The sequence below is a fragment of the Mus musculus genome, chromosome 17 (assembly GCF_000001635.26).
Source record: "Mus musculus strain C57BL/6J chromosome 17, GRCm38.p6 C57BL/6J".
Classification (NCBI taxonomy): domain Eukaryota; kingdom Metazoa; phylum Chordata; class Mammalia; order Rodentia; family Muridae; genus Mus; species Mus musculus.
This window is the reverse complement of record NC_000083.6, coordinates 17294443-17321765: the sequence shown is the minus strand read 5'-3', so window position 1 is coordinate 17321765 and position 27323 is coordinate 17294443. Positions and strand designations below refer to the sequence as shown.

Here is a 27323-nt window from a genome sequence, read left to right as displayed (position 1 = left end):
TAAAGGGGTCTGCAACCTTATAGTTGGAAAAACAATATGACCTTACCAGTACCCCCAGAGCTCGTGTCTCTAGCTGCCTATGTAGCAGAAGATGGCCTAGTCAGCCATCAATGGGAAGGGTGGCCCCTTGATCTTGCAAACTTTATATGCCCCAGCACAGGGGAACACCAGGGCCAAGAAGGGGAAGTGGGTGGGTACGGGAGCGGGGGTGGGGGGAGGATATGGGGGACTTTCAGGATAGCATTTGAAATGTAAATGAAGAAAATACCTAATAAAAAATTGAAAAAAAATCTTTCTTCCCAATGCATGGCAAAAGTTACACCTGTTATGTATACTGGGCAGTGATATTATAAACAACACAGCTTTTTATGATCAGAGCTGTAGAGTCTCTTGTTCTCCAGGGGAACTCCACATTAAATGACCCTCAATGGCTAAGGCCACGTTTGTACATCTACCAAAAGAACCACAGTGATGGTCAAGCTAAGTCCTATCAGAAGGAACTCGGAGAGTTTAGCCATCCTGTGTTTCCTGGTGCCTCTCCCGCACACACGGCACAGCTTATCTAACACCTCCCTCCAAGTGGATCTGATAAGAATCCTGGAAAAAACCTGTGAGCTACATGCCCTGGTGCTCCTAATTTCTATCTTTCCAGAACCTTCTCTTCCTGTGACCATCCAGCTTGGAAACAGCACAATATCCCCTCAACTACTGGAGGATTAGAACCCAAATGAGTCAGACAGAACAGGCCTCCACAGATCTGCCCTTCCACATTATGGGCAGATACAGCCCTTTTCTTGTAAAGTTTTAGTTTCATAGAACATCCAAGTATTCATCATCCAATGAGCAGGAGTCCTCTGCATTCACAAAATTGAGCAAGTGTCCTAGTGCAAAGATGTAGTATCTGTTGGATTTGTGCCTAAGAATGGATTAGTTGGGTCTTGAGGCAGATAGACTCACAGACTTCTGAGAAAGCAATAAATAGTACCTCATATATAAAATTTATCTGCCCCCCATTTTAAAAGTACTTGTGTCTAAGATGTTGCTTTTTAATATTTTTAAAATATTTACCTCTAAAATGCCTGTAGTTTCAACAAATATGTCTTCCGAGTATGCTGAAAATTATGTTCACATTGGTAAGTTTATTACATATGGTGAAAATCTGTCAAAAATTAGGCTAAAACTTATAACCCAATATTTATACTTAAATGTAGGAAAACTCTGCTTATTAAGGTTACAGTCCACCAATGTCTAACTAGCCTTTTCTGTCAACACATAATGGAAAATGGCCTTCATTTTCAGAGCTTCTACTTTTCTGACCTTGTCTGGGGAATTTAAAGCCCTTGCACAGAACTCACCCTGAGGAATGTCACAGTGACTTAACTGGAATATAGGATGAACTAACTTCATCTTGATTAAGAAACCCATACTCCTAGATTCTCAGATTCCTGAAAGGCTTGCCCCTGCCAATGAGGCATTTTGGTATTCTCAGCATTCAGCTTTACCCATTCTGGAAGTTCCTATGCCCAGTCCTGCAAATTATATAAGCCTCCAATCACCAAAAAGTTGTTCAGACTCCCTGCCGCTGATACTGCATTGATCATTCATTGTCCATTTGCACTGGGCTTGTGAACCTCAAGTTTGCTGTGTGCTCCCATTGACCCGATGAACCAATATCGCCTTATGATCCTTGAGGGCATGGAGACATACACTGAAAATTCTATACCTAGATTATTTTAGTTTGCTACAACTTATTATATACTTAATTCATACCTTATTGAAAAGGTTGTGAGTGTGCGTGTAAATATGTACAGTTACATTTTTTTCATTTTTTTTTTTACCTTGTTCTCATCTCCCAGTTTATATCTGGACCACAGTACACATCCCTCCACTTCTCTATAGCCCTCCCAAACTAACATCACACCCATATATTCTACCATTTCCCCTGAAAAAAGAGCAGCATACTTGGGGATATCAAATGAACAAGGCATACGATATTTTAATAAAAATAGGCACAAACCCTCATATCAAACCTCGCAAAGCAAATAATTAAGACAAGAACATCTCGAGAGTAGGCAAAAGAATCAGACACACCCACCCACTATATTCCCACAAACTATGTTGCATCCCTTAGAAGGTGACTGCTAACAAATGGCTTTATTAGATTGATTACATTTACAGGGTTCTCACAAGAATTTGTTTTTAAAATTCCTTTTCAGACCACCATAACAAAGCCTTTACTGCATTCACTGTATTATCAGGGTTTCTCTTCTGTATGTATTCTTTTATGTGTTTGAAGCTGACTGTGTCGTGCAAAGGTTTTACCACACTAGTTACATTCATAGGGTTTCTCTCCAGTATGTGATCTTTTATGATTTCATGGAGTACTGTGACATGAGAATGCTTTGCCAACATTGTTTACATACACAGGGTTTTTCTCCAGTATGGGTTCTTTTATGGATTTGAAGATAGCTGTGACATACAAAGGCTTTGCCACATTGGTTACATTCATAGGGTGTCTCTCCAGTATGTATCCTTTGATGACACTGAAGATGTGTAAAGGCTTTGCCACATTGGTTACATTCATAGGGTTTCTCTCCAGTATGTGTTCTTTTATTGATTTGAAGAGTACTGTGACCTGTAAAGGCTTTGCCACATTAGTTACATTCATAGGGTTTCTCTTCATTATGTGTTATTTCATGACACTGAAGATGAACAAATTGTGTAAAGGCTTTGCCATACTGGTTACATTCATAGGGTTTCTCTCCAGTATGTTTTTTTTTATGGATTTGAAGAGTTCTGCAACATGCAAAGGCTTTGTCACATTGGTTACATTCATAGGGTTTCTCTCCAATATGTCTCCATTCATGGCTTTTAAGATATCTGTGAGATGTAAAGGCTTTACCACATTGTTTACATTCATAGGGTTTCTCTCCAGTATGTATCCTTTGATGACACTGAAGATGAAAGGCGTGTGTAAAGGCTTTGCCACAGTGGTTACATTCATAGGGTTTCTGTCTAGTATGTGTTGTTTTATGTCTTTGAAGATTTTTAAGACATGCAAAGGCTTTGCCACATTGATTACATTCATAGGGTTTCTCTCCAGTATGTGTTCTTTTATGGATTTGAAGGTATCTATGATATACAAAGGCTTTGCCACATTGGTTACATTCATAGGGTTTCTCTTCAATATGTGTTTTTTTATGGATTTGAAGATATCTGCGACATGCAAAGGCTTTGCCACATTGGTTACATTCATAGGGTTTCTCTCCAGTATGTGTTTCTTCTTTATGGACTTTAAGAGTTTTGTGATATGCAAAGGCTTTGCCACATTGGTTACATTCATAGGGTTTCTCTCCAGTATGTGTTATTTTATGCTTTTGAAGAGTACTGTGAAATGCAAAGGCTTTGCCACATTGATTACATTCATAGGGTTTCTCTCCAGTATGTGTTATTTTATGCTTTCGAAGTGTATTGTGCCATGCAAACGCTTTGCCACATTGTTTACATTTATAGGGTTTCTCTCCAGTATGTGTTCTTTTATGGTCTTGAAGATTGCTGTGACGTGCAAAGGCTTTCCCACATTGATTACATTCATACGGTTTTTCTCCAGTATATGTTCCTTTATGGATTTGTAAATGGCTGTGAAATGAAAAGGTTTTACGACACTGGTTACCATCATAGACTTTTTCTTCAGTGTGTGGTCTTCTATGTATCTGATGATCAGTAGAAGACATGAAAGATCCAGTGCTCTTATATAACTGATGATGATGGTTTCTTGCAAAGGCTCCATCATATTGAATACATTCAAAGGGTTTCTCTCTAGTATTACTTGGTCCATCCCTTTGAAGATGCCTGTGATATAAATAGAGTTTAACACATTAGATATTTTCAGAGTGTTTCTCTACAGTAAGATTTTATTTAAGACTGTGTATGCAATTGGTACATGTATAAGTTTTACCCCATTTATTATAACAATGAATCATTTATCTGTATGGATTAGGTTAACAATCTATTCTAACTGTAAAGAGGAATCAGATATAATAAGGTTCTGTCATGGTGTTTTTATCCATGGTGTTTTGATTCATTACGGTTATTATTTACATCTTTAAAAGTACCTGTGATGGAAAGAGCATTTATCACATGGCCCAAAGTTACAATCTTTTTTTTTTATGAGGTTTTTCATATATTTGACATAATATGCAAGCATTCACAGCTTTACCACAATGACTGGATTCATGAATTTTCCTGGCGCACGGCTTTAATCCCAGCACTCGGGAGGCAGAGGCAGGCGGATTTCTGAGTTCGAGGCCAGCCTGGTCTACAAAGTGAGTTCCAGGACAGCCAGGACTATAGAGAAACCCTGTCTAAAAAGAATTTTCCTATAATATGAGCCATACAACATTTGGGAAGTTAAACAGGAGAAACAGAACATTTCTACATTACTAAAACTCATAGGGATTTTCTGCAGTCTGAGGTTTTTGATATATTCACAAAGAAGTTGTGAATTCAATTAATTGTATGCCTTCATAATTTTCAATAAATTAATTCTAAATTGGGAAAATTAACCAATCTTCTAATTGTCCTGAGCGAGCTATACAGGTTTAGCTCTCCTTAGGCAGAGTATTGTATCATTTATGTTCAATGAAAAGATGATAGACAGACTAGAAAGACAGATACATAGACAGATAGACAGACAGAGATATATCTGTCACATATAATACAACTATGTAAGGAAGAATAACAAAATATATATACCTTGTATTCACTTAGTTTTAATTTTTGTTCCTCCTAGACATGTGGCACTTAGATTAAGTTTTCACAACAAACTTTTTCACTTCCATGAACTTCCACACTCAATAATATAAGCAACCTTGCCACAAGTATATGAGTAACATCAGTATACTATGGACTGTCTGCATATCAGATAGTTTTGGATATAAACTGATTCCATATTCAATTACTTTTTATACTAGCTGAGTGGCATGGGACTAAACAGACTGGCAGATCTACACCGTAGAATGAATGGGGCTGTGCTTGATAAGGTACTGTCTGTTAAGGCAGTGTTTCTGTGTTTTCTGTCTTAAAGGAAAGCCTTGCAAACACAATCAAATACCTGACACTGAGTTGTCCTTTTTGTGAGTATTTAATAATCAGTATCCATAAAACTGTGCTTGTTACACCCCTGATTTTAACTAAAACTTCAAGAATGAACTAAGATTTCTTCAAAGGCAAATTTGGATCAGCATGCACAAGAAAATTACCTTCTGGGTCTTCCAGAATTTTCACAATCTTCTTCAATATTGTCATCTTCCCAGTTATAGCCTAGAAGACAGTACAAGGAAATACATGATATATTTGTGGAATTCAGGCAAAATTTAAGAAACTATCTTCAGTGATCCTTACAAACAAGCCTAATTTATTCTCATCATTCTTCCTCCTTCTCAAATGAAATTGTAGATGTACATCAATAACAAGAAAAAGAAGCAACCACACATACAACCACACAACTAAAATACAGTTGCCCCCTCTTTCAAAAAGAGAAACAACATTCACAATCTTACCTATGGCAGTGAGGTTCTTATAGGTTTCGAGCATCACATCTTTGTAGAGACTCTTCTGGGAAGGATCCAGCAAAGCCCATTCTTCCCGAGTAAAGCTCACCAGTACATCATTGTACGTCACTGGGTTCTAAACATCCCATATATATGTACAAAAGTAGCATGAGAATGAAATATTAGACATGTACATTTCATTGACAATATTTTCAAATAATGTTGGTAGTTCGCCCACTTGTTTCCTGACACAGAAGTTTATAATGTACTCATGATCACCAAGTCATTTTTGAAGGAAACTGAATAATGAGTTCTCATCTGTCATTTCTTCACCCTTTGAGTTGGAGAAAGTCTTGGAAGACAAATGCCAATGAATACACATAAAGAGACAAGCAAAAAGATCAATAGTAGTAAGCACACAGAGATATTGTATGAAATATTCTCATTACAAAAGTAATGAACAAGATGCTTAGATTCGCAAACGCATTTAATTACAGCACTGAGGATACAGAGGCACAAATATGTCATTGTTCTTGATGCCAGCTTGGTATAGGCAATGAGTTCTAGGGTAGTCAGAGTTGTATACTATGACCCAGTATTCCTTACCAAAAAAAAAAAAAAAACCAACCAAGCAAACAACAACAACAACAACAACAACAACAACAAAAAACAAAGAATCAAACCACCTCTAGCCTAGAGACAAAGATCAGTGAAAAAAATGCAAGTATCATTGGATTTTTGCCTAAGAATAGGTCAGATTAATTTAGAAGATTTAAATAAAAGAAATCTGCTTAGTTATTGTTCCCTGAAAACTTGATAAATAAATATAATGGTCCAGTTTCAATTATTTAGGAGCTAGCTTTGTTCCTAAAGGCACTGATATTTGGCATACCAATGACTGACAAGAATTCCCTTAGAGTAGAAACTCTAAGGGGAGGCTCTGAGGACACAATGGGGTAACCTTAGTCAAAAGTGCAATAGAGGGAGTAAGGAACCTGAAGAGACCACCTCCTCCCCAGTGGAGGCCCTCACATTCAAAATTTTCCGTTCAAAATTGTTCCTTTCTAAAAAGAATGTGAGGACAAAAATGGAGCAGAGCACGAACAAATGGCTGAATATTTTCTGGCCGACTTGTGATCCATCCCCTGGGTGGTCACCAAACCCTAACATTATTACTGATGCTGTGTTGTAACTGCAGACATGAGCTTAGCATGGGTGTTCTCTGAGAGGCTCTACCAGTAACTGAATGAGAGATGGAGATATTCACAGCCAAGCATTGGATAGGTAGGATTAATATATTGAAAATATGCAAGTTACCAAGTGCAATCTACAGGTTCAGTGTAACCCCATTAACATTCTAACACAACTTTTTTTTACAAACATTGAAAAAGAGATTCTCAACTTCATAGGGGGAAAACAAAACAAAACAAAACAAGGAAAGTCAAAGCAATCCTAAACAGCAAAAGAACTTCAATAGGAATCACCATCCCTCAACTTAAGCTGCACTATTGCTTAAGCAATAGTGATGAAAACTGCATATTGGTACAAAAACAGATATGTAGACAAATGGAATCAACCCAAAGACCCACAAATAAACCAATTTGATTTTTTGATAAGGAAAGAAAAGCAAACAATGGGAAAAAAGAGGACATCTTCAAGAAATGGTACTGGTCTAACTAGATATCTGCATGTGGGAAAACGAAAATAGATTCATATTTATCACTCTGCACAGAATTCAAGTCTGAGCGGATCAAGGACCTCAAAACTGTATGCAATGAATCTCATAGAATAGAAAGTAGGAATGAAAAGGTCAGCTCAGGAATTTTGGGAAGGTCATGAAACACATGCGCCTCAGGAAGGGAGAGGCAAGTCCCTATTTTTCAGACCACAGGGAGGGAACAGACCTGTGAGTGGGGACACATTCCACAGGATGTACCATTGCCCACCTCAGACAAGGGAAGTCCTTTTCACCTCATTTCCTAAAGACTAATCAGTTTAAGGGTGCACTGTTCAGCCAATCATATTGTGCCTAGTCACTGATGCTCTATTCTGCCCCTGGAAACCATATACAAAACCCGCCAAATCTGTGCTGGGGGTCGTTGGCTCTTCTTTGGGTCTCTGATGACCCCAATGCACTGGAACAATAAAATCCTCTTGCTTTTTGCATCGATCCTGGCTCCACATAGTTCACTAAGTGGGTCCCTGGTAAGCTAAGGTTCCCCAGAGTCTTACAGGAAAAAGACTTGAACTATTTGAACAGGAGGCAATATTCTGAGCATAACACCAAAGGCTCATGCTCTAGTCTCAACAATAAATGGAACCTCATGAAATTGCAAAGCATCTGAAAAGCAAAGGGCACTGTCAATAGAACAAAAAGGCAGCAGACAGATTGGGAAAGATATTCACCAACTCTACATCCTACAGAGGGTTACTATACAAAATTCATAAAAAACATGAGAAGTTAAACACCAAGAACCCAACATACCCGATTAAAAAAAGGGGTACAGAGCTAAACAGAGAATCAACAACAGAGAAATCTTGAATGGCTGAGATGAAACTAAAAAACTGTTCAAAGTCCTCAGACATCAGGAAAATGAAAATCAAAACAACCTTTACACCCATCAAAATGACTGATATCAAAAACTCAAAGTATACCATAAGCTGGCAAGAATGTGGAAGAAGGGGAATAGTCCTCCATCTTAGGTGGGAGAGAAAACTTGTACAAGCAATTTGGAAATTCAGATTCAGAAAACTGGGAATATTTCTACCTCACGAGCCAGCTATATGCCCAACCCTTGACCATATACCCAAAAGAGGCTTCAACATTCCACAAAGACTGAAAAAGTGTAATATAAAAACAAAAAAGAAAAGTAGGCCTTTAGGCCCAGGCTTGAGAATGTGACCTTTGTGACTCAATGCTCCAAGGTATGCTAATCATAAAACAGATACTGACATTCCTCCACCCACCTGCTTCCTGGGTTCAGGCAGTATTTGTTCAAAAAGGTCCACCCTGACCATTCATGGAACCCGCTATGCAAATGTGCTATTGTTAGAGGCTCATAGAAACTGTCTTGAGAAATAACTGCACAATTAGCAGGTATTCCTTGTGACTTCCTTTTGACTCTTAACTGGTATTTTTGGTATTTTACAACAAAGCCCTTCCAACCCCCTTAAGTTGTGGTTTCTTCCTTTAAATACCCACTCTTCCAGCTACTTGGGGCCCACCATCCTCTACCCTTGCATGGTGTACAACTGTGGGTCCCAGAGCGCTCTTGGAATAAAAGTCCTCTTGCAGTTTGCATCAAGACCATTTCTCAAAAGTGATTTGGGGTGTCGCCTCTCCTGAGTCAGAACATGGAGGGGGGGTCCTCACAAGGTGGGTCTTTCGTAACTATGTTCATAACAGCTTTCTTCGTAATAGCCAGAAACTGGAAAAACCTAGGTGTTCTTGAAATAAAGTGTGGATGATATAAATGTGTTACACCTAGGCAACAGAATACTAATCACCTATTATAAGTAAAGACATCAATAATTTTACAGGCAAGTGGATGGATGTTGAAATTATTATCTTGACTGTGGTAACCCAATCGCAAAAGGACATGCATGGTATGTACTCACTTATCAGTGGATATTAGCCATAAAATGCAGGATACACAGGTTATACTCCACAGGCACAAAAGAGGTAGAGAACACATAATGCACAAGTGAGGACACTTAGATCTCACTTAGAATGCAGAATTAAATAGTTATGATTGGCAGATGGATCAAAGGAACTGGGTGGGAGAGGAGACAAAGGAGGAAATTGGGAGGGTTCAGGATCAGGTTTAGGGAAGGAGAGGACAGATAGCCAAATGGCCATTAGAATGTATGCAAGCAAAGGCGGTTGGGAGGTGGCAAGTGTCTGAAATTGACTTCTGCAATGGAAGATCAAGCCTTGCTTGGACCTAATGAGACTGAGTGACAGTTTCTGCACCTGGCAGATGGCCCTGGTGTCAGCTTCCTAGAGTGTTGTGGGGTGCTATGGGCAATAAGGTACATATTTCACAATCCTGCAAGGAATGTCCTCAGTGTTAAGGTTAAGGACTCCATGATAATTAGAAACAACTGGAGTCCAGTACTTAAGGGTGTGGCTATGTCTGCAAAATGGTAAATATTAGGACGTTAAGGACAGCATTTAAGGGAAAGAACCCTCTATACATGAGTTTGAATACATATTTTCTCAACTATGCAAAAGTAATGATTCAATATGAATTATGTGACAGTCTTCACGATTCTGAATCAACAAAAGCAATACACTATGAGTCAACTTGTAAGAAAGTTACATCTATTTGTTTGCTTGTTTGATTGATTGCTTAAGCTTGGGAAGACATGACAGGTTCCTGAGTTCAGGATCAAACTAGGACAGAGCAAGGTTACCCTCTGGCTTGCTGGAAATGATAAGTTCAGGGCAGGGTCACACCCAACTAGCCTATCATCTGTGTTTAACAAAGACAGAGAGAGCTTAAAGTCATTTTGCAATGCTAAGAAAAAATATACTTCTCAGTCTCCTAAGAATCAAAGGCTTGGAGTCATGGAATGCTGATTCATAAGATAAACAAAACTAAAACCTGGAGTAAATGACTAGGTTGATAGGTAAAATAAAAAAAAAAAACTGTACTTGTATTCAGTTGGAGATGAGCTTACCAGAGAAATGTTTAAACCGAAGAGAAAATTGCTAGGAGAATGTGCACACATGCATCCAGACAGACAGACAGACAGACAGACAGACAGACACACACACACACACACACACACAGAGAGAGAGAGAGGGAGAGAGAGAGAGAGAGAGAGAGAAAGAGAGAGAGAGAGAAAGTGAGAGGGGGAATAGGGAGAGGGAGAGGGAGAGAGAGAGGGAGAGGGAGAGGGAGAGGGAGAGGGAGAGGGAGAGGGAGAGGGAGAGGGAGAGGGAGAGGGAGAGGGAGAGGGAGAGGGAGAGGGAGAGGGAGAGGGAGAGAAGCAAGAAAGCAGGACATGGACATAGAGGTCTCTCAGAATAGCAATCGGGCAGAATATAGACAAGGAAATCTCCAGAAATCGACAGAGCAGCATAGAAACATTACAGAAGGAAAATCCATATCCAGAAAAATAAATGTCATCCACTTTGGATCCATGCTTTTTCTTTTCACCACTGCCAGACACCCCTTCTCTCAGATCATCTCTGAAGCCGAGCCTGGTCTATTGCCACATATGAACACATAACTGTAACATATACCATATACACCACTTGAGACCCCAGGCTTTCTCAGCCACAGGAATACCACCCTATCTCCTCCATTAGGGGCCGTGTGACCCATCCAATAGCTGACTGTGATCATCCACTTCTGTGTTTGCTAGGCCCCGGCATAGTATCACAAGAGAGAGCTATAACTGGGTCCTTTCAGCGAAATCTTGCTAGTGTATGCAATGGTGTCAGCATTTGGAAGCTGATTATGGGATGGATCCTTGCATATGGCAGTCACTAGATGGTCCATCCTTTCGTCACAGCTCCAAATTTTGTCTCTGTAACTCCTTCTATGGGTGTTTTGTTCCCATTTCTAAGAAAGGGTAAAGTGTCCACACTTTGGTCTTCGTTCTTCTTGAATTTCATGAGTTTGGCAAGTTGTATCTTTTATCTTGGGTATCCTAAGTTTCTGGGCTATTATCCACTTATCAGTGAGTACATATTGCGCGAGTTCCTTTGTGATTGGGTTACTTCACTCAGGATGATACCCTCCAGGTCCATCCACTTGCCTAGGAATTTCATAAATTCATTTTTTTAATAGCTGAGTAGTATTCCATTGTGTAAATGTACCACATTTTCTGTATCCATTCCTCTGTTGAGGGGCATCTGGGTTCTTTCCAGCTTCTGGCTATTATAAACAAGGCTGCTATGAACATAGTGGAGCATGTGTTCTTCTTACCAGTTGGGACATCTTCTGGATATATGCCCACGAGAGGTATTGCGGGATCCTCCGGTAGTACTATGTCCAATTTTCTGAGGAACCGCCAGACTGATTTCCAGAATGGTTGTACAAGCTTGCAATCCCACCAACAATGGAGGAGTGTTCCCCTTTCTCCACATCCTCGCCAACATCTGCTGTCACCTGAGTTTTTGATCTTAGCCATTCTGACTGGAGTGAAGTGGAATCTCAGTGTTGTTTTGATTTGCATTTCCCTGATGATTAAGGATGTTGAACATTTTTTCCGGTGTTTCTCTGCCATTCGGTATTCCTCAGGTGAGAATTCTTTGTTCAGCTCTGAGCCCCATTTTTGAATGGGGTTATTTGATTTTCTGGAGTCCACCTTTTTGAGTTCTTTATATATATTGGATATTAGTCCCCTATCCGATTTGGGATAGGTAAAGATCCTTTCCCAATCTGTTGGTGGCCTTTTTGTCTTATTGACGGTGTCTTTTGCCTTGCAGAAGCTTTGCAGTTTTATGAGGTCCCATTTATCGATTCTCGATCTTACAGCACAAGCCATTGCTGTTCTATTCAGGAATTTTTCCCCTGTACGCATATCTTCGAGGCTTTTCCCTACTTTCTCCTCTATAAGTTTCAGTGTATCTGGTTTTATGTGGAGTTCCTTAATCCACTTAGATTTGACCTTAGTACAAGGAGATAGAAATGGATCAATTGGCATTCTTCTACATGATAACCGCCAGTTGTGCCAGCATCATTTGTTGAAAATGCTGTCTTTTTTCCACTGGATAGTTTTAGCTCCCTTGTCAAAGATCAAGTGACCATAGGTGTGTGGGTTCATCTCTGGGTCTTCAATTCTGTTCCATTGGTCTACTTGTCTGTCACTATACCAGTACCATGCAGTTTTGATCACAATGGCTCTGTAGTACAGTTTTAGGTCCGGCATGGTGATTCCACCAGAGGTTCTTTTATTCTTGAGAAGAGTTTTTGCTATACTAGGTTTTTTGTTATTCCAGATGAATTTGCAAATTGCTCCTTCTAATTCGTTGAAGAATTGAGTTGGAATTTTGATGGGGATTGCATTGAATCTGTAGATAGCTTTTGGCAAGATAGCCATTTTTACAATGTTGATCCTGCCAATCCATGAGCATGGGAGATCTTTCCATCTTCTGAGATCTTCTTTAATTTCTTTCTTCAGAGACTTGAAGTTTTTATCATACAGATCTTTCACTTCCTTAGTTAGAGTCACGCCAAGATATTTTATATTATTTGTGACTATTGAGAAGGGTGTTGTTTCCCTAATTTCTCTCTCTAATTTCTTTCTCTTTCTATTTAGTTCTTATGAGCTATCCAAAACAGCATTATTTGCTTCACCTACAAGGTCTCCACCTCTTATTTGATGGTTTTCACAGGTAACTACCAAATCTCAGTGTCACAGAAAGCCAGAAGAAAGAGTTGGATACCATACTCTAAAGACAGATGCCAAAGGATTTTAATGGTAGGTATTCAATTTGGGGCATCAGTAAAAGTAGGGAGCATTCTCAAATGATCTGGAAATTTTACTTTTCACATTTTACTTTTTTTTTTTCGGGTTTTTTTGAGACAGGGTTTCTCTGTGCACTCCTGGCTGTCCTGGAACTCACTTTGTAGACCAGGCTGGCCTCGGACTCAGAAATCCGCCTGCCTCTGCCTCCCGAGTGCTGGGATTAAAGGCGTGTGTGCCACCACGCCCAGCTGTTCACATTTTACTTTTATATATGTGGAATTCTTGAAAGGGCATGAACTTGCATGCCTGTGTGCACACTCATACTCACACACACACACAAAATCATTTTCTATAAGTACAGAAAACACCCTTTAGAAACAGTGACATAAGACTGTGTGCTCCAGCACCCCCTTCCCTCCCATGCACACATCTCACAGCATGACTCCCAGAAGTTCTGACATTACCAGACTCACAGGTGAGTCTTCCACACCTGACCTGGGATCCCCCCATCCTGGGCCCCAGAAGACACAGTAAATCCCACCCTTCCAGAGATACACACTTCTAGTCTGAAACAGTGCCCTGGAACAGCACCAGTACCCTAACTCTGGCTAGACCCAGAGTCAGCTTGATTCCCAGGATGTCTGGCACAGCCAGGCTCACAGATCAAGTGCTCCAGAACCCCCCTTCCCACACCCAGAGACAGCCTGAACCAAGGAGGCCCAACATAACCAGGTTCTCAGGAGGGACAAGCACCAGTCAGAGACAACAACTTCACATAACAACAGAGATAACAGGATGGTGTGAGGCAAACACAAGAACATAAGTTACTGAAACCAATGGTACTCGGTAACATCACAACCCAATTCTCCCAACACAGTAAATGCTCGATACTGTAACCCATTTGAAAAGCAAGATTATGATCTAAATATCCCACCTCATGGAAATGATAGATGATCTTATGGAGGAAATAAATATGTCCCTTAAAGAAATACAGGAGATTTTTAGAATTGGGAACAAAACACCCATGGAAGGAGTTACAGAGACAAAGATTGGAGCTGAGAAGAAAGGATGGACCATCTGGAGACTGCCATACCCGGGGATCCATCCCATAATCAGCCTCCAATCGCTGACACCATTGCAAACACTAGCAAGATTTTGATGAAAGGACCCTAATATAGCTGTCTCTTGTTAGGCTATGCCGGGGCCTAGCAAACACAGAAGTGGAGGCTTACAGTCAGCTATTGGATGGATCACAAGGCCCCCAAAGGAGGAGCTAGAGAAAGAATCCAAGGAGCTAAAGGGATCTGCAACCCTATCGGTGGAACAACAATATGTACTAACCAGTACCCCCTGGTGATCGTGACTCTAGCTGAATATGATCAAAAGATGGCCTAGTCGGCCATCAGTGGATTCTGAGACCCCTAGGTCTTGCAAACTTTATATGCCTCAGTACAGGGGAACACCAGGGCCAACAAGTGGGAGTAAGTTGGTTAGGGGAGTTGGGGGGGGGAAGGTATGGGGGATTTTTGGGATAGCATTGGAAATGTAAATGAAGAAAATACCTAATATAATAATAATAACAATAACAAAGACAGATATAATGAAAAAAAATGTAATACAGGAGAATACAGCAAAATAGATACAAGCCCTTAAACAGGTAACACATAAATCCATTAAAAAAATGGAGAAAACCACAATCTGAAATATAATTTGGAAAGTAAGAACTTAAAATATCATAATTAGAATTCATCGTATAATAATATACATTAGTGACCCAAAAATTCCAGTACCAACTTTATATAGGTGACAAATACTCTCAGGAAAATGGCTTGATACAATGTTAACTAATAAATAAACGAATAAATATATATATAAATAAATAAATCAGTAGTCCTCTCCTATGCCTCCTATATACAAAGGACAAATAGAGAAAAATCAGAGAAACAAAACAGCTTCAAATAATGTAAAAAGGTTACAGTAACTTTAAAACAGAAATTGAAGTACATACATGATAAAAAGTTCAACTATGCCAGCCAGTGGTGGCGCACACCTTTAATCCCAGTCCTTGGGAGGCAGAGACAGGTGGATTTCTGAGATTGAGGCCAGCCTGGGGTACAGAGTGAGTTCCAGGACAGCCAGGACTGCACAGATAAACCCATCTCCAAAATAAATAAATAAATAAATACATACATACATACATATATACATACATACATAAAAATAAAAAATCTGTGCAATATATTGGCACACAAATAGACAGTTGATTATGGAATAGAGGTAGAGACACATAAGACATACACACACCTGGTGATTGCTAAGGAATCAAAAAACATACAAAAAAAAGCCGACAACAATAAACAAAGAAACAAACAAAACACCAAAAAAACCCATAGAACCTTCAACAAGTGGTGCGTGTTAAACTATAACATGCTCTACATGCAGAAGAATGCAAACAAGTCTATATTCTTTACCCTGAACAAAATAGAAGTCCAAGTGGATTAAACACTTAAAACACAGGCCCTGGTAGAAGAGAAAGCGGGCAATGGCCTTGAGTGCACGGTCACAGGAGACACATTACTGTTCTCATGGGAAGAACACGAATAGTTCAGGCAATAAGATCAGTAATTAGTAAATTGGACATCATGCAACTGTGATGTTTCTGGAAGGCAAAAATCCAGTCAATGGGACAAGAGACAGTCTACAAAATGGGAAAAGATTTTTGCTATATCCATATCTCATAGTGTTATATAATACGAAAATATGAGACATAATATACAAAAATATATACAGACCTCAAGAATCTAGATAGTCTAAAAATAAAAACAAACAAAAGCAGATAAAAATCAGGGTTCATATATAAACAGAGACTTCTCAACAGAGGAATCTTCAATGGCTTAGAAACAAGTATTCAACATTATAGAAATGGAAAGGAAACCTTCTATGTCATTAAACATGTCAGAATAGTTAAGAACAACAACAGAGTGACTGTTCACATTACAGAGAATATACCTCTGCAGCTTGTGAGAGACTGCAAGCTAAAACAGACACTGTGTAAATCAATATCATGGTTGTCAGAAAAAGGGGAATCCATCTACCTCAATACCCATATATACCACTCTCTTGGGCATTGTGGTGGTTTGCATATTCTTGGCTCAGATAGTGGCCTTAAAAGTAGGTGTGGCCTTGTTGGAGCAGGTGTGCCACTGTCTGGCTTGGGCTTTAAAATCCTCATGCTAGCTGCCTGGGAGACAATCTTCTCCTAGGAGCCTTCAGAGGAAGATGTAGGTACTCTCAGGTCCTCCTGCACCATGCCTGTAAGGATGCTGGTGCTCCTGCCTTGATGATGACAGAGAGAATCTCTGAATCTGTAAGCCAGCCTCAATTAAATGTTGTCCTTATAAGAGCTGCCTTGGCAGGCTGGAGAGATGGCTCAGCGGTTAAGAGCACTGACTGCTCTTCTGAAGGTCCTAGGTTCAAATCCCAGCAACCGCATGGTGGCTCACAACCATCCGTAACAAGATCTGACTCCCTCTTCTGGAGTGTCTGAAGACAGCTACAGTGTCCTTACATATAATAAATAAAAATCTAAAATAGAGCTGCCTTGGTCATTGTGTCTCTTCACAGCAATAAACACCTAAGACAGGCATACATGCAAAAGTTTCTCCATCTACAATAGACTTGATCAACTTTGTTGATAGATTTATTTGTACTAGCCAGATACTAAAAACAAAATTATATGGCCCACAGCTGAAGAATGCATAAAAAAAAAGGTACATTTACACCATGGACTATCACTCAGCTGCTACCTTCTACACACCCTGATAGGTTAGAGGAAGAGGAGAGATAGAAAGGGAAGCATGCACCTTTCTGGAAAGGGGAAAAAGAACAGACTCCATGGTAAGATTGGAGTGAATGTGAAAAGAAGTGGGAGGGATCATCTGGATGGGAATGTAGGAAGAGAGCAGGAGATGCAAGAAGAAAGAGCTGGAATTAGGGGGAATTTCCAGGTTAGTTATAGGAGGAACCCAGTGTACTGAAAACCTTCAGGAAACAATGAGGGCGATCCTATTGACCCAGACTAAAGGAGTTTCTGAACTGGCCATCTTTATAGCCAGCACTGTGATGAAAGGTTTTCATTTCCTTGAGGTGTTGGCCAAAGAGGCCTCTAAAGATCTCATGCTGACTTTAGGGGGGAAAATCAGTCACTGAAAACTCACCTCAGGGACTCATTCTTGAAGACAACTTTGACACAGCCAAATCAAACTGAAAATCAAGAGTGTAAAGGCTTGGGTCTTTCACCCCTATGTTCTAGTCTCTCTATGGAGAGAGGGTACTCCCCGGGCCACAAAAAGAAAATCCTGGACATAATAAAAGCTACAAAACCCTCCAACTGCAATCTCTCCAGCCTGAATATGATCTGAGCTAAGGTTGTGACAAATTTTTTGAGTGGTTAGCCAATATTTGAAGAGCTGGACATCAGAGGGAACCCATGGCTTACACTGTCTGGATTTCTAGGAATCCTCACATGGACTTATTAGGCAAAAATGGGGCTGGCATGTGTGTTAGCTAGGCCTTATTCCTCTATGTCGTGGCTATTAGCATGGGCATTTGAATAATTTCTCTCCCCGGGAGCAGGTGTATCTCGGCTTTTCCTTTTTTTTTTTTGGTTTTTCGAGACAGGGTTTCTCTTTATAGCTCTGGCTGTCCTGGAACTCACTTTGTAGACCAGGCTGGCCTCGAACTCAGAAATCCACCTGCCTCTGCCTCCTGAGTGCTGGGATTAAAGGCGTGTGCCACCACGCCCGGCCGTATCTCGGCTTTTCTTGCTTGGTCTTGATCCTCTTTTCTTCCCATTTGCTTGCCAAGTCCAGGCTCAAAAGGAGAGCTTTCATCATGGCTTTTCTATCTTGTTTTGAGAAAATAGAAGAAGGAGAGGGGATCCATGGAGGAGTGCGGGAAGCGGGTGCTGCTGCAGGCCCCGTGAAACCCACTTGTTTACTGCCTTGCTGGAGCATGAGCAGGAAGACTGCATTCGTGGGCTGACTGTCGGGCTGGACAGTTCCTCGTGATCCAGACCTGTCAGCCTATATGTGAATGACCTAAGCTCGAGCCTGGAGCGTGTGTGAATTCTGATTGGATGAGGTGGGGTGGAGCTAGAGGGAGATGAGTCGGTGCGAGTAATGAGTAGAGAGTTGTTGTTTAGTCCTTGCCTTAGGTAGAAGCCAGATGTAGAATAAGAGTTGTTTACCCTTGCCCTAGGTAGAAGCCAGAAGTAGAATAGGAGTAGTTTAGCCCTTGTCATGAGAAGAAGCTACTGCGGAAGAGGGCTATAAAAGAAAAAGCCCGAAGTAAAGTTGTTGTGTGAACCCGACCCGTGCCTGTGTCGTTCGTGTTGCCGCCCACCCAGGGATGCCAACGACAGAGGAGGAGGATAGAGGAGGGTGAGGGTGAGTGAATGGAGTGGAGGGAGGAAAACAGTGGCCTTGGTACACTGTATGAGAGAAGAATCTAGTTCCAGTTAAATGAGTCCAACATTTCCTAATGAAAACTCATGGAAGAAGGGAAACAACAATAAACAAAGAAAAGCATAAAATGGAGACAAGGGAAGCATTATTTTGACAGATACAGTTCTCATTCTGTTTGGGTACAAGATGAACATCATGCAGGAGTTCATGACAAGCACATTAATAGGACCTGACTTAATGTAGGAAATCAAAGTTTTCCCTCCTGAAAGTGAGAAATACATACATACACACAGACAACATATAAAACTCACTCATGTCAGTTTCTTGTGTTATTTTTCAATAGTTGGAATAGTGGAATTACAGAGGTAACTGCTCACTGAATTCTAAAAATATTCTTGCTTCCCTTTAAGAAAACCTAATGTTTGAATTAATATTCAAATAAAAAGTACATCTTTATGGCTGGGCAGTGGTGGTGTACGCCTTTAATCCTAGCACTTGGGAGGCAGAGGCAGGCAGATTTCTGACTTCCAGGCGAGCCTGTTCTACAGAGTGAGTTCCAGGACAGCTAGGGCTACACAAAAAAAACTGTATATCAAAAAACAAAAAAATAAAAACAAACAAAAAAAATCATCTTTAATGTTACAGACTATTGATGATACATTCACTATATAATACATTAAGTCTTTCTAGTCTGAGCCAGTCCCTGAGCAGACCTTGGCTGCTAGCTGTGCACCCAATCCCACAACACCTAGAGGAAGGTGCACTCCCAGGTGCTCTAACACACTCAGGATTATAGGATGATAGGATTACAGGATGGCAGAACTTGGTCACACCAGGATTTCAGGATCGAGAAGGCATCTTAACTCCCAGGAGCTCTTACACCCAGGATCTCAGGATCACAGACAGAGCTGGACTCTGAGTTCTGACACAACCACAATAACAGGAGAGACAGGCTCCAGTCAGACAGTGAGTGCAAGTAGCAATAGAGATAATCAGATGGGGAGAGGCAAGAACAAGAACATAAGCCACAGAAACTAAGGCTATCTGGCATCATCTGCACCCAGTTCTCCCAGCATAGCAAGTCCTGGATACCCCATCACACTGGAAAAGCAAGGTTTAGGTTTAAAATCACTTCTTGTGATGATGATAATAGAGGACATTTTTATTGGATATTTTCTTAGTTTACATCTCAAGTGTTACCCCCTTTCCCGTTTCTTTCCCCCTCCTAAAATCCCCTTATCCCATACCCCATCTCCCTGCTTCGCCCTTCACCATCAATTACCGTAGATGGAGAAACCAAGATATTCCGTGACAAAAACAAATTTACACCATATCTTGCCACAAAGCCAGCCTTACAAAGGATAACAGATGGAAAATATAAATCAAGGAGGCAAACTATACCTTAGAAAAAGCAACAAAGTAATCTTTCAACAAACTGAATAGAAAATAGCCACAGAAACATAAAAATAATATCAAAAGTAACAGGGAGCAGCAATCACTATTCCTTAATATCTCTTAACATCAATGGACTCAATTCCCTAATAAAAAGATATAGGATAACAGACTGGATGCATAAACAGGACCCAACATTTTGGTGCAAACAGGAAACTCACCTTAGTGTCAAAGACAGATACTTACCTCAGAAAAAAAAGTGCTGGAAAACAATTTTCCAAGCAAATGGTCCCAAGAAACAAGCTGGAGTAGCCATTCTAATATCGAATAAAAGCAACTTTCAATCAAAAGTTATCTAAAAAGGATAAGGAAGGACACTTCATACTGCTGAAAGGGAAAATCTACCAAGAGGAACTCTCTAGTCTGAATATCTACCCTCCAAATGCAAGGGCAACCACATTCATAAAAGAAACACTACTAAGCCTCTACACACACAACTAAGCCTTTACGCACCCGTTGCACGTCAACAATAATAGTGGGAGAAGTCAAAACTGCACTATTATCAGTGAACTGATCATGAAAACATAAAATAAACAGAGACACACTGAAACTAAGAGAAGTTATGGACCAAATGGATTTAATAGATAGCTATAGAAGATTTCATCTTAAAACAAAGGAAAATACCTTCTTCTCAGTACCTCATGGTATCATCACCAAAATTGACCATAGAATCAGTCACAAAACAGGCCTCAACAGATACAAGAAGAATGACATAATTCCATTCATCCTGTCAGATCACCAAAGACTAAGGGTGGTCTTCAATAGTAACAAAAAACAACAGAAAGCTGACATAAACATGAAAGCTGAAAAATGCCGTATTCAATGATAATTTGGTCAAGGAAGAAAAAAAGAAATTAAAAACTTTGTAGAATTTAATGAAAATGAAGGCACACCATACCAAAACTTACGTGACACAATGAAAGCAATGCTAAGAGGAAAACTCAGCTCTGAGTGCCTCCAAAAACAAACTGGAGAGAGCATACACTAGCATCTTAACAGTACACCTGAAAGCTCTAGAACAAAAAGAAGGAAATAAACCCAAGAGAAGTAGACAGCAGGAAATAATCGAACTCCGGGCTGGAATAAACCAAACAGAAAGAAAAGGAACTATGCAAATAATCAACAAAACTGGTTCAAAGAAGGTGGTTCTTTGAGAAAATGAACAAGATAGGTAAACCCTTAGCCACACCAAGTAGAGGGCACAGAGACAGTGTCCAAATTAACAAAATCAGAAATGAAAATGGAGATATAACAACAGAAACTAAAGAAATTCAAAAAATCATCAGATCCTACTACCAAAGCCATATATATTACACAAAGCTGGAAAATCTGGATGTAATAGACAAGTTTTTAGACAGATAATAAAAACCAAAGTTAAATCAGGATCAGATAAATCATGAAACAGCCCCTTAAGCCCCTAAAGAAATACATGCAGTCATTAAAAGTCTCCTAAACAAACAAACAAACAAACAAACAAACAAGAAACGCCCAGGACAGACGGTTTTAGTGCAGAATTCTATCAGACCTTCAACGAAGACGCACTACCAATACTCTTCAATCTAGTTCACAAAATAGAAACAGATGGAACACAACCAATTCATTCTATGAGGCCACAGTTACACTGAGTATTCTCCCTTGGAGATGGAGTGGTTTCTGTCTAATCAGGAACTTGTCACAGTTTTCGTTCACAGAGGACTTCATAAGAGATTTTTTTCCATTTGTACCATGTTTACTGGTGTTTAAACCAGATTTTAAAGACTGAGGGGGGGGGGGGAGATACTACTGATCTCTCCTCCAAATAGAGCAGCTTAATATTCTACAGCTCTCTTTGTGAATTCAGATGAGCAAAATGGTTTGTATGTCTCTGCAGTCACTCACACTTCTATGTAATTTCAGGACAACAACTGAAGCCCACATGCAAAACAATGGTAAAGAACAATTTAATGTCTGCTTTGTGCCAAGCACCATGCATTCTTGAAAAACCTCTGAAACTCAAAACTCCTTATGTGGCCTGGAATTTAATTTCCATAAACACAACCATGTGGCTGGTAATTCAATTAAATTAAAAAAAATTAAAATCAAATCAAATCAAATATTCAAAAGAAATTAAATGAAAAATGTTGCAACAATTGAAGGTAGATGTGGCCATAAATGTGAAAACAAGGAGTGGTTAACAGGAGGTGAAAGGAAAAGGAAATAAAAAGGAAAGGTACATGGCTGTTCCTAGACATGGTGGAACAGAAAGTTTATTGCTGATACATGGGAGAGTGGGGTTAGAGAAAGGAACATCTTAGAGAGTGACCAGAGTCAAGTGGAACCAAAGCCATGTGAAGAGAGGAAGGAGAGGAGAGGAAAACCAGACTAAGTGATGAGGTGGGTAAATGATAGATGAAAAAGATATTCTAACAAATTTGGGTGGATTACATAAGGAAGGGGAGCAGGGAGATGTATACCCCAATCCCTAGGATCCAGGGTGGGTTTTGTTAGGCATACACTGTAAAGGGTAACGGGGGGGAGGGGCGGATTTGGGGAGAAACTGACATTCTGGCCTGCTTTGATTTGTTATTAGGCACCTAAGCCATTTGTGCTGGGCCATAAGACTTAACAACAGTGAGAAAGGATAAACCTAAAGGATTTAATTATAATATCAAAATTTATTTTTAAAAGTTGAAATAGGCTTTATGATTGAAAAGTTATCCAAATATTAGACATATGTACTAAAACAAACCAGGTATTACTCATACATTTCTCTCCCAATACACACTGTAAAATTGGAATAGTAAAATTCCTACTAGGCACAGAAACAGAAATTTGTCAAGCACTTTCGTGTTGGTTGAATTTGTGTACGTACAGATATTTTAGTTTCTAAAAATTAATTCATTTCCTTCTCTAACGTACAGATATTTTAGTTTCTAAAAATTAATTCATTTCCTTCTCTAGATTCTTGATTGTCTTGTTCTGTGAACCACCTAAATTTTCAAGTTTGGACTTTTGTTGATCATCTAACATTGATAACATCAGTATTCACTGATAATAGAAGGTATTTTCAAAGAAAGCTCCCTCCATCATTCTTCCCACTCCCTTTGGTTGCTGTGAATACACCATTTTCAAAGTTGGTCAGTGAAATCAATTGTTACCAATGTCCCTCTTGATCTATAATTTCTACTAGAAAGTCGAGGAGGTAGGAGAAAATTCATTCATTCATTCATTCATTCATTCATTCATATCTCTCTGTCTTTTTCCCTCATTGACCAGTCAGGGCTCATCCTGGAAGAATTTATATGCTTCTCTTCAGGCATTGGACAGCAGAAGCAGGATTAGGTGTTCAAAGAAATTACATAGCAAAAGGCAAGCCTGGGCTATAGAAGAAATTCCTCTAAAGAGAAACAAATAATCCTCTAAAGAGAAACAAATAATCATAGCAGTTGAGAAAACGGATAAAATACTTAAATTCTCCAGAAACACTAAAGAGAAAAAAAAATTCTAGATGTTCAGAGAAGTTCTAAGAAAATGAAACTGTAAAAGTTTTATCAAGAATTGACTTTTAAAAAAGATAGATATTATTGAAAGTATGAATAGCTACAGTGTCTTTCAACAAGAGCAGGCCATTACCTCACAGGCAAATACAGCAAACCAGTAGCCAACATCAAATTAAATGGAGAAAAACTTAAAGCAATCCCACTACAATCAGGGAGTAGATAAGGCTGCCCACTTTCTCCATAACTACTCAGTATAGGACTTGAAGTCCTAGCCAGAGCAATTCCACAACAAAGAAGATCAAGGGGATACAAATTGGAAAAGAAAAAGTCAAAATATCATTACTTGCAGAGGATATGATAGTATCTATAAGTGACCCTAAAAATTCTACCAGAGAACTCCTAAACCTGATAAACAACTTCAGTGCAGTAGCTGGATATAAAATGAACTCAAATATATCAGAGGCCTTTCTCTACACAAACGATAAACAGAATGAGAAAGAAATAGGGAAACAACATCCTTCACAGTACTCACAAATAATATAAAATACCTTGGTGTGACTCTAACTAAGGAAGTGAAAGATCTGTATAAGAACTTCAAGTCTCTGAAGAAAGAAATCAAAGAAGATCTCAGAAGATGGAAAGGTCTCCCATTCTCATGGATTGGCAGGATTAGTACAGTAAAAATGACTATCTTGCTGAAAGCAATCTACAGATTCACTGCAATCCCCATCAAAATTGGAACTCAATTCTTCTCAGAGTTAGAAAGGGCAATTTGCAAATAATTCTGGAATAACAAAAATCCTAGGATAGCAAAAACTATCTCAACAATTAAAGAGCCTTTGGTGGAATCACCATCCCCGAACTCAAGCTGTACTACAGAGCAATTGTGATAAAACAAAAAAAAAAAAAACAAAAACAAAAACAAACAAACAAACAAAACCCCCATGCATGTTACTGGTACAGTGACAGTCAGTCAGATCAATGGAACAGAATTTAAGACCCAGAAATAAACTCACACATCTATGCTCACTTGATCTTTGACAAAGGAGCTCAAACCATCCAGTGGAAAGAGGACAACATCTTCAACAAACGGTGCTGGCTCAATTGGCAGATAGCATGTAGAATGCAAATTGATCCATTCTTATCTCCTTATACAAAGCTCAAGTCTAACTGGGTCAAGGAACTCCACATAAAACCAGAGACACTGAAACATATAGAGTAGAAAGTGGGAAAAGCCTCAAAGATATGGGCACAGGGGAAAAATTCCTGCACAGAACAGCAATGACTTATGCTGTAAGATCGAGAATCAACAAATGGGGCCTCACAAAATTGCAAAGCTTGTATAAGGGAAAAGACAGTAAGTCAATAATACAAAAAGGCTAGCAATAAATTGGGAAAGGATCTTTACCAATCCTAAATCTGATAGGTGGCTAACATCTAATATATATAAAGAACTCAAGAAGCTGGCTTCCAGAGAACTAAATAACCCTATTAAAAATGGGGTAAAGAGCTAAACAAAGAATTCTCAACAGAGGAATACTGAATATCTGAGAAGCACCTGAAAAAATGTTCAACATCCTTAATCATCAGGGAAATGCAAATCAAAACAACCCTGAGATTCCATCTCACAGCAGTCAGAATGGTTAAAATCAAACATTCAGGTGACAACAGATGCTGGCAAGGATGTGGAGAAAGGGACACTCCTCCATGGTTGGTGGGATTGCAAGCTTGTACAACCACTCTGGAAATCAGTTTAGCAGTTCCTCAGAAAATTGGACTACCTGAGGACCCAGCAATACCAGTCCTGAGCTTATACCCAAAAGATGCTCTAACATGTAATAAGGACACATGTTCCACTATGTTCATAGCAGCCTCATTTATAATAGCCAGAAGCTGGAAAGATCCCAGATGTTCCTCAATGGAGGAATGGATACAGAAAATGTGGTATATTTACACAATGAAGTACTATTAAAAACAATGAAGTCATGAAATTCTTAGATAAAAGGATGGATCTGGAGGATATCATCCTGAGTGAAGAAACCCAATTACAAAAGAACACAAATGATATGCACTTACTGATAAGGGGAGAATAGCCCATACACTCAGAGTACCCAACATACAATTTGCAAAACAATTGAAACTCAAGAAGAAGGAAGACCAAAGTGTGGATACTTGGGTCCTTCTTAGAAAGGGGGAACAAAATGCTCATGTGAGGAGTTACAGAGACAAAGTGTGGAGCAGACTGAACGAATGATCATCCAGAAACTGCCCCACTCGGGGATCTATTCCATATACAACCACCAAACCCAGACACTATTGCATATGCCAGAAAGATTTTGCTGACATGACCTTGACATAGCTCTTCTTGTGAGGCTATGCCAGTGCCTGGCAAATACAGAAGTGGATGCTCACAGTCATCTATTGGATGGAACACGGGGCCCCTAATGAAGGAGCTAGAGAAAGTACCCAAAGAGCTAAAGGGGTCTGAAACTCTATAGGAGGAACAACAAAATGAACTAACCAGTAACCCCCAGTGCTTTGTCTCTAGTTGCATATGTAGCAGAGGATGGCCTAGTCAGCCATCAATGGGAGGAGAGGCTCTTGGTCTTGTGAAGATCATGAGGCCAAGTACAGGGAAATGCCAGGGCCAGGAGGAGGGAATGTGTGGGTTGAGGAGCAGGGCAGGGGGAGGCTATAGAGGGCTTTGGGGATAGCATTTGAAATGTAAATGAAGAAAATATCTAAGAAATAAAAAAGAAAGTATGCCTAGATACAGTGTCTTTCAACAATAGCAGGCTATTACCTTTTAGGGAAATGGCATCAATAAGATAATGTATGATCCCGTCATTATATGCAACATTAGCTGCTGAAGTCTATAACTTGACACACATAGATAAAGCCAATTACCCTTGATTCAAATTTCTGAATGGCCTTATCTAGATCAATGAAGTTTGGTTCAACATAACCTCCCCAGGTGGTATACCCACCAATCTGGATTATTTTTATTCACATGCATGACTTAATTTACCTTGGTAATTGTAAATTACACCATCAGAAGCTTGTTCATAATGATGACCCCTGCAGATGATTCCCTTAAACTACAGTGTAGGAGCTAGCTATTGTCTACACTGTTTAGCCCTGAACTGTACACAGTAAACTGTTCCTCCTGTTGAAGTCTGAAGACAGAAGCCATGCTCCATATGCAAGTACTTCTACTTCTACTGCAAAGGGCAGTACATTACATGACTAAAATGAGCAATTTAAAACTCTCTTGTGGTACAGCCATTTAACTAATGAATTATGAAGTTTAGCAAGGTAGAGAAAGAGACTAGGACCCACGTGTCAACATACTTTGTCTCAGAAACAATTTTATAAAAAACTAAAGACGAAGCTGTTCTAAAATTAGTCCACACTTTTTCTGGTTATTAAAAAAAACCACGGAGAAATATTGAAAAAAAAATGTGCTTTCATTCACCAAACACATGAGATACATATTAAACATAGACAAATTTAACTCGAAATGAATGACAACCAAAATGCTAAATGCCAAGAGAAGAACTTGTAGAATACACGAAAGAAACTTAGCCTGTCTGACTTTGGCATCGTGCTAAGGGTGTTTCTATACACAGGACCCTGCTCGAAAGGTTTTGTGAATATTCAGCCCAGATAGTGAAGTTATGCAGGTGCCACCGTTGGGTCCAGAAGCGGCTAAAACCACGAGGCAACTCACAGGTGCCTGCATGTAGCTGCTGGTTCCGACCCAGCCTTCCGTAGGACCCAGCACACCCGATCCCGCTCCTCACCTCTGTGGGAAGTGACAATATCCTCATCATGTCGCACTTTCAGAACTTGCCTGACCTTCCTTCACTGTACCCAGCAGCACACAGGACAAATCACTTAAGCCTGCTTAATTACAGGGAACCAGCGAAAATGATTCCGGAAGAAACACC

General features: G+C 39.7%; 1 protein-coding gene across 1 annotated transcript; it reads right to left on the bottom strand.

The window, feature by feature from the left end:
* Positions 1-2180: 2180 nt before the first annotated feature.
* Gm6712 (predicted gene 6712) lies at positions 2181-27323 on the bottom strand. The gene is made up of 4 exons (NM_001324550.1): positions 27177-27323; positions 5562-5688; positions 5262-5322; positions 2181-3852 (listed from the first exon to the last, which is right to left on the bottom strand). Exons 1-4 carry the CDS (start codon positions 27204-27206, stop codon positions 2655-2657), a joined length of 1416 nt encoding a protein of 471 aa, NP_001311479.1. The 5' UTR covers positions 27207-27323; the 3' UTR covers positions 2181-2654.

Coding starts and splice junctions, on each gene's coding strand:
- Gm6712 (NM_001324550.1), bottom strand. CDS start 27,206: ATGATGAGGATATTGTCACTTCCCACAGAG. Junction 5,689..27,176: donor TATTGTCACTTCCCACAGAG/GTGAGGAGCGGG, acceptor TGGGATGTTTAG/AACCCAGTGACGTACAATGA. Junction 3,853..5,261: donor AATTCTGGAAGACCCAGAAG/GTAATTTTCTTG, acceptor TTTATATCACAG/GCATCTTCAAAGGGATGGAC.